We start from the raw sequence: 8,823 nt of genomic DNA, 5'->3' as shown, positions 1-8,823 counted from the left end.
GGGTTAAATTCTAAAACTAAAAACCGAAAAAAAATACAGAAACAATACAACTTAACCCTAAGTCCTTCGTTATTCCTTCTTCTTCTAGCCCTTTCAAACTTCCTTCTCTTAGATCGTACATAAGGCTTGGTATGACTATGAGGAACACCGAAAGTAGGACCAAAGTGTTTCACAACTTCTTTGGAGTTTTTTAGGCTTCTAAGATGGACCTACATTCATACAACAATATATAAACCAAATTAACCATCTAAAAACTGATCATTTTAACATTTCCAAATTCATCATATCATAATGCATAGTACCATTATAATTCACAACGAATATATACTTGGTTTCATGTGATTCATTCAATCAAACAGTATAAATATTGTTTCAAATTATACTAGTATTTTTTTTAATATATAGCTAACATATATTTTTTTATTTTATTAATTAAAAAATAGTCTATGTGCATAGTTACTTAATTATAGGTGAATGCTATCATATCCTCTCTAAAGTAACATGTAAGTTATCTTCTCTGATATGTCACATTCTAATTCGATGTTTATTTTTAATACATTTGTTATATATTTATTAAAATATTAATTTAAATTTTTTCTTATATTAACTAAATTCTAAACTAAAATATTGATGTGACAAATTAAAAATAGAAATATAAATTAGTGTCACCGTGAAAATTTTTAATTTAAAAAGTTTATCGTGTCAAGTAGATCTTTAAATTTAAAAATTTATTCTATACAATTTGGTTTCGAATTATATGAAAAAAAAAGGAAGAAATTGAAATACTTTATATCTTGTTTTTTATATCTTGTTTTTTAAAAATTAATGTAGCTAGTTTGCAATTATTTTTTATGAAGGTCTGGATTTTTATTTAATTTTTGTTAGAAATAAGAGATTTTATGTAAAAAATAAAAGAGTAATATATAACATTATTTTTCAAATATTTTGTTAAATTTTTAACAAATTTTAATGACCCGAAATCAATATCTTATTTTTTATTTTATTAGATAAATTAGTCATCTAACAAATTCTACTAAAAATTTAAAATAAATAAATATCCATTAGAATATGACACATTAGAGAGGGTAATTTACATGTTATTTTAGAGAGAGTATGATAGCATTTACCATCCTTACTTCTGAAAGAGCATCAAGATTTAAGTTATGAATCCTCAAAATTCTGCACATAAATTTACCAATCGAAATCCTACCTACTATGATCTCCTCAAACTCATGGTTTGTTTAATGAGTAATGCTAGGGGGCCAGCAACTTTTGTGATTAGTAGCCATCAAATAGCCATCAATGATGATCTAATGGTGTGAGATTGGTGTGAGATTTCATCCAATGACTCACCTTTCTCGCTAGCTACATGCTGGCCAAAATTCAACAAAACTGCTGGCCCCCTAAACTTTTCCTTGTTTAATTTGAGTACTGAACAGTGAACACCAATTTACATGTGCTACTATCATTACCTTTTCCCTTGCATAGTTGCATGTCAAAATGAAGTTACAAGCTCAAAGGAACTTAAGTGATCATAATGCAAGTTAAGTAGTGGGTAATGTGTGCTTTACAAAATTTAATTTACTACCAAAGCATTAAGACATGAACTAATGCTTTATAGATAGATACATATGGAGTGGTTAGGGTGTCCCTTTTGGTAAACCGGTACATGGTGTCATTTTTTTATTAGAAAAGAACTCAAAACCTGACCCTACCTTTCTTGCTTGCTTCAAACTCATCTAATTCCAGGCAGAGACAAAAGAGACAAGCAAGGCCATCATAAAGAGGCTGATCACAAAATTAGGTGGAAAGTTCCATGAAAAGAACAAAAATTGCCTAATATGAACATTGAACAAAGTGGTCACAACACCAAGAATGTAATTTAGTACTGCCTTTTGATGAAAGTCACTTTTGAGTTTTGATATGCATAGATTAAATAATTCCTTATATTGGCTACATATTGGACAAATGCTAGAAAACTAGACTCTTTTTTATTTGATGCATATTAGTTTTGTCATTTTGATCCGCATAAAAAAGATTTTATATATAAGCTTAATTTTAATATACTATCTAAAGAGTTTTATATAATTATTCAATTAGATTCATGTATTTTTATGACTTTTTAAGTAACAAAATATAAAAATTAATTACTTAATTATATGATTAATTATTTATATAAAATTCTTTTACACTGATAATGTGTGAAAATTAAATTATTTATATATATATGATTATATTATTTAATTTATATTTATATTGTAACACTTTTCAGATAAAGATTTTAATCACATTTGTTGAATTAGGAAATAGATCAAAGAAGCATTAACTTAGAAATTATGGACAAATTTAAGTTCAAGTATGATTATCAACTTCTGTGTAACAAGTATTTTTTTTCTTTTTTATAAACGAGTGCATCATAATTTTTTGACATAAAATTTATCAAGATCCGGACTTCACCTGGTTGAGACCCGGTTTTAGTGTAGCCCAAAAGGCCAAAAGTAACGTAATTTAAACGGATCTAGGATCAGATAAGAGTTTCAAAAATAGACTCGATCATTATTTAAAATCGGGTCCGACTCAAAACAAATCCGATTTCACCCGCAAGAAAATAAGAAGTAATAGGATACACTTTTTATTATTCAAAGACACAAACAATGTCACATTATTCGGACGACGAAATTCTGATTGTCTAGTGGTTTTCCTTTTCTTAACACTGAGTATGATATTTAAAATCATATAGCAATTACGTTTAAATTAGACAAAAACTTCAACTATATATTTTTAACATAAAGACAAAAAAAACACCGTATCCATTTATTTGATCCTTATGGTTATGCAATTCAAATAACTTGGTGTCACGCCTTATTTGTTCCAACACTCAAAGAAATGAAAAAACTTAACAACGGTTGACATGTTATGTTCACTCTTTAACATATCCCTAATGTATGTTCTCTCTATGGTCCATGGCGGTTGCTTCAAGATATGGAAACTTCAACAGCAATCACAAATGTGTGCAGGTTTTGTAACAACCATTAGGTGAGACATCACTGCAACACCAACAGTGAATTCCATTCCCTCTAAGCCTACTCTTCCTCTACAATACTACTACTATACATCCAATACCATTAGCATTTTCCATAATTTGGTTACTTAGTTGAAGCTATGTTCCAAGTTCTAACATTGGTGAAAGTTTGCTTAGTTAATTAGTTAATTGATAACATATCACATAGGCAATGAGGCTTGTCATCTTAGTTCTTTGTGTAATTGTGTTGTTCTCCAATGCAGGTTAGAATTAGATATCATACCATGCAACGTTTATCTTTTTATTTTGTTTTGGTTTCACATACAAACATTATATTTAGCTCATTTGTCATTTTTGTTTTTTAATTTATCATAGGTGCTTATGATCCTTTGGATCCAAATGGGAATGTAACAATCAAATGGGATATAGTGTCTTGGACTCCAGATGGCTATGTTGTAAGTACAAATTGCATTTCTAATTCTTTTCATGTTTTCTTATTAGCCATATAAAATTTCAAAATAAACAAGTACAATCTTTAATAAGTTGTCTTGGTGTAAAGACAAATGGCGAAAACTGTTACATGGTTTGACATATTTGACTAAACTGTCTATGCTGCATTTTTTCCGACCATCAGGCGGACGTAACGTTGTACAACTTCCAAATGTTCCGGCACTTAATGAACCCTGGATGGACCCTGGGATGGACATGGGCAAAGAAAGAAGTGATATGGTCTATGATAGGAGCTCAAACAACAGAGCAAGGTGACTGCTCAAAGTTCAAAGGGAACATACCTCACTGCTGCAAGAAAATCCCAACAGTTGTGGACTTGCTCCCTGGTGTCCCTTACAACCAGCAATTCACAAATTGTTGTAAGGGTGGAGTTGTTGCCGCATGGGGCCAAGATCCTTCACAGGCTATCTCTTCATTCCAAATAAGTGTTGGCCAAGCCGGTACCTCCAACAAGACGGTTAAACTCCCCAAGAACTTCACTCTCTTGGCTCCCGGACCGGGATACACTTGTGGCCGGGCCAAGGTTGTTCCTTCCACCACTTTTCTTACTCCGGACAAGCGCCGCAAGACTCAAGCCCTGAGTAAGTTCTCAAACTCTGTTTTTATTTTTAGTACTTTCTATTTTCAGAACTTTCAAGACGGAAAAAGAGAAAATAGTGAAAACAATAAAATTCTGTTTTTCTGTTTCTACCTCCGGTTTTCTTATTTTTCTTTGCGAAATTATGAAAACAAAAAATACTGAAAATGAAAATACAAACCAAACGATTTCGTATTTTTTTTCACTTTCTATGAAAATTTACTTAAGCAAGAATTCTGATGTTTCATTTGTTGTCTCTTATGCAGTGACATGGAATGTTACCTGCACATACTCACAATTTCTAGCAAGAAAGAACCCTGCTTGTTGTGTATCTTTGTCATCCTTCTACAATGAAACTATTACCCCTTGTCCCTCTTGTGCATGTGGCTGCCAGAACAAAAGGAATTGTGTCAAGTAAGTCACTATTGCAAAACAGTTTATGCTATTAACATATTATGTGATTATATAACGGTTGCTATGGTGCATGCAGGAGTGACTCTAAAATTCTGAGCATGGTTGGTGTTCACACTCCAAAGAAAGACAATGAACCATTGATGCAGTGCACTCATCATATGTGTCCAATAAGGGTGCATTGGCATGTGAAGCAAAACTATAAGGACTATTGGCGAGTCAAGATTGCCATAACAAATTTCAATTACCGGATGAACTATTCCCTCTGGACTCTTGCAATTCAGCATCCAAATCTCAACAATGTCACACAAGTTTTCAGCTTTGATTACAAGCCTATACTTCCCTATGCTTCCATAAGTGAGTAGTCTCAGCTAATAAATTCTTTTTTCATTGTTTCACAATTTGATAATCTATATATGAACCACTAATATCCTCATAACATGCTTTTACATTCACAGCACATTAATATTTTTATATCTCTAAAATTCCTTCGCAGTGAATATATGATATGTTCCAAGTTTTGTTATTCAAAAAATTTAAGATAAATTTGTCTGTGTCAATTATTTCTATTTTTTAGTAAACCTTTTCTATGTAATTATAATCTTTTATTTTGTATACATTTGTACAGCCGTTTCCTAATCTTTTAAAATTATTCCTACAAAAAGAACATTTTAAAGGTTATTGTATTAGTGTATTGTATATATTATTTTTTTATCCAATATCACATCTTAATTGATAACTACTAAATTTGTGTTATTTGAAAAATGGACAACCGATTTTAATTGTTCAAATAACATTTCTCAGACTAATAATTTTGAGAATAGTTATTCACACGTGTTCTCATTTTTTGTATGTAGATGACACTGGCATGTTCTTTGGCATGAAATACTTCAATGACCTATTAATGGAAGCTGGACCAACTGGGAATGTTCAATCAGAAGTGCTTCTTCAGAAGGACAAAGACACATTCACATTCAAGCAAGGTTGGGCATTTCCAAGAAAAGTCTACTTTAATGGTGATGAATGCATGCTTCCACCACCAGATTCCTACCCATTCCTCCCTAATTCTTCCCCTCAAACACTAAATGCCTTCCCAGCACTCATTTTATCATTGATATTCTTCCTAGTTTTATGATGAATTGGTGGGGTTCATATATAGTTTTGTTTTATGAAAAGTTTTGAGACCATGTACACTTAAAAGTAACTTGATAAACATTATGTATGAAACTTAATGTTTAAGTCATTCTTTGAAAACACCAAGCCAGATTCATGGAGGTGTTTCTTGATGAGCACCAAAGGGATGCTAAATATAATAATCCAACAATGATTTTTGTCTGAATCATGAATTCATGATGCTGCTATTATAATGTCTTAACCAATAATTCATCTCCTTTTTTATTGTTTACCAGAAAATATTAATAGTCTTAGAACAAAAATATAGAAACACTGGAAAAAAACATGTTTAGAAAATGAAACACTAAACGCAGCAACATAACATATCCTAAGAATGCATAGAAAAAACCAAGATCATGTAAAATATATATATATATATATGTGTAGCAACATTTAGACAAAAAGTATATATATACAACTAAAGTATTTTAGAAGTACAATCATCATAGCTACCTTTTGTTGCCATGAAAGGTACACTAAATGCTCAACATGTCACATTAATAGAAACACAATCTCGCCATACTCGAACTCAATGAAGAGGTGAATCCATACTACCGAAGGTAGAAACTCACATGAAGATAACTGAGTCTTCACCACTATCGAAACGACACCACAGCAGCAACATTCAACCACCAATATGCTTAAAGTTGGAAACTAAATCATGAGTCCTGAACTAATCTTGAATTTTTTACTGCATGTCAATCTCTGTATCTGATCAAATTCCCAATTGATATTCCAAATTTGCATCAAAACTAGTCAGACTGATAATTTTGGTGGCGAAGTTGAGTTTCCGATGGTCATGAATATGAACATTAAGCATATGCACACAATGCCAAGGCTACAAAGGAAGCCAGCACTAAAGCTAGCAAGGAAACCTCTTGCCGGGAACTGGCATTTGGCAGCCACGGATAAGCATCAGGTGGTGGCATCACACAGTTGTCACCATTGAAATAGATCCTCCGAGGAAACGCCCAACCTTTGTCGAAAGTAAAAGTTGATTTATCCTTTCGGAAGAGTAGCTCTGATTGTACATTACCTTCCGGACCGGCTTCCATTAGCAAATCATTGTAGAACTTAATTCCCCATAGCAATGCTGTATCATCTGTTTAAAGCAATTCATATCAGTAATTCACATGCTTCTAGAAAAAGGTAAGGAGTAAAAAGGATTTGATATTCTATGATGAATAATGAGAGATATTTGTTGCTCATTCAGTGATTAGGACTAGATAATTTTGAATATAACACAAACTTTCACAATCCCTCCCTCTATAATAATTGGTGCCTCATGTCTGAAAGATTGCTTGTCCTTGAAGGTTTTCTTTTTTCTTTTTATTTAGTTTTTTAAAAGAAGAAAGCTTAGAACAAAGGATAATACTTACTTATTGTGCCATAGGGTGTCAATGACTTGTAGTTAAAACTAAAAAGCTGAGTCAAATTGTCGAAATTCGGGTGTTGAATAACCAAGTTCCAATCTGTATAGTTCATCTTGTAATTGAAATTAGTAATAGTGACCTTCACACGCCAGTACTCCTTGTAGTTAAGCTTAACATGCCAATGAACTCGGACAGGACACATATGGCGAGTACATTGAACGAAAGGGGAACTCTTTGCAGGGTTAGCAACAACCGATGCCAAATGCGGTTTATCTGGACTGTAAACATAAAGAGAAAGAACATATCTTAGTGTGAAATATTCATTTCTGTTTCGAAGGAAATCGCAATACAAGGAGTAAACACATACTCTACACAGTTCCCGGATTGAGAAGAGTTTCCCTGGCAGCCACACGAACATGTCGGGCAGGGTACAATGGTATCATTATAGAAAGATGAGAGTGAAACACAGCAACTGGGAGTTTTCTGAGCTAGAAATTGTGAATACATGCATGTCACATTCCATGTCACTGCAATACACAGAGAAATATAAGAAATAGTAAGGTCAAAAGTATTGCTAACAGTTAACTAGAAAGCAAGTTTTAGATTTAATCAAAGAACTATTACCAGATTGCATGATTTTGATAATGGTAACAATAAAACAACTAATGAACTAGAGCATATTATATTAACTTACTGAGAGCTTGAGTCCTTCTTCTTTTATCTCCTGTTAAGAATTGAGTAGGTTGAACAATTTTTCCCGGCCCACAGGTATAACCCGGTCCCGGTGCTTTCAAGGTGAAGTTCTTGGGCACCCTGACTGTTTTGTTAGAGGTTCCAGCTCTACCAACACTGATTTGAAATGATGCAATGGCATTTGCCGGATCCTGTCCCCATGAGCTGAGTACACCTCCTTTGCAACAATTTGCAATTTGTTGATTGTATGGTGTTCCAGGAAGTAAATCTACAACGGTTGGGTCCTTTTTACAGCAATGTGGTGGGGTTGTCTTGAATTTCGAGCAATCGCCTTGTTCGGTAGTCTGCCCTCCCATCATGCTCCATATTACCTCTTTCTTTGCCCATGTCCACCCTAGCGACCACCCTGGCGCCGAGATGTGACGGTATTGCTGGAAATTGTTTAATGTAACAACAGCCTGCAGTAGACTCAATTGTGTTTTAGCAAGATCAAGCTTCTACCAGAACAAAAATAAATGAAATCATTTCAAAACCATGTATAATTCTAAAAGAATATACTTACAACATAACCATCTGGTGTCCAGCTTATAATATCCCATCTGATTGTAATATTTCCGTTTGGATCAAGCACATCATATGCTTCTGAAAGACAAAATGTCGAATCGAAAATCAAACAACTTTACTAGAAGTAATCATTGAACCTTAAGTCTTCACATCACATACTAACATTGAATCAATAAAGTGAAAATAGGTACAACTTCACTTTTACACACTCAATTTCCATGGAATGGTTTCAACTTTCAACCTTCCCATGTAAGAAAGATATCTGTATTAGTAAGGGCGTTCATATATGAATAACTGAAGTTAAAGCTGAAATTAGTACCATCAGTTACTTATTCAACTGTTGACCCTACGAAAATTCAATTTAATATCGGTTAATTATCATCTTAGCACTTAATTAGTATAAGATCGATATATAGATAATCAGAATATCAGTTTCATCGTTTGATACCAAAATTTTGATAGCAAGAAAGATTGAACAGAGGAAGCAATTGGCAGTGTTT

General features: G+C 32.9%; 2 protein-coding genes across 2 annotated transcripts in view; one reads left to right on the top strand and one right to left on the bottom strand.

Moving 5' to 3' along the window:
- On the top strand, positions 3,111-5,859 carry LOC107624375 (COBRA-like protein 4). Its single transcript, XM_016326873.2, has 6 exons — positions 3,111-3,285; positions 3,398-3,477; positions 3,657-4,113; positions 4,376-4,523; positions 4,600-4,877; positions 5,378-5,859. Exons 1-6 carry the CDS (start codon positions 3,234-3,236, stop codon positions 5,653-5,655), a joined length of 1,293 nt encoding a protein of 430 aa, XP_016182359.1. The 5' UTR covers positions 3,111-3,233; the 3' UTR covers positions 5,656-5,859.
- The window catches only part of LOC107624222 (protein COBRA), a 3,066-nt gene continuing 328 nt past the window's right edge, over positions 6,086-8,823 (bottom strand). Inside the window, exons 2-6 of the mRNA XM_016326703.2 lie at positions 8,322-8,401; positions 7,761-8,217; positions 7,434-7,593; positions 7,073-7,344; positions 6,086-6,795 (exon numbers count right to left, since the gene is read on the bottom strand). Coding sequence (XP_016182189.1) covers positions 6,506-6,795; positions 7,073-7,344; positions 7,434-7,593; positions 7,761-8,217; positions 8,322-8,401 — 1,259 coding nt within the window. The 3' untranslated portion in view covers positions 6,086-6,505. The remainder of the gene's footprint in view (positions 6,796-7,072; positions 7,345-7,433; positions 7,594-7,760; positions 8,218-8,321; positions 8,402-8,823) is intronic.

This window comes from Arachis ipaensis, chromosome B10 (assembly GCF_000816755.2).
Source record: "Arachis ipaensis cultivar K30076 chromosome B10, Araip1.1, whole genome shotgun sequence".
Taxonomy (NCBI): Eukaryota; Viridiplantae; Streptophyta; class Magnoliopsida; order Fabales; family Fabaceae; genus Arachis; species Arachis ipaensis.
Note: the sequence above shows the minus strand (reverse complement) of the source record. Positions and strands in the feature narration are given on the sequence as shown.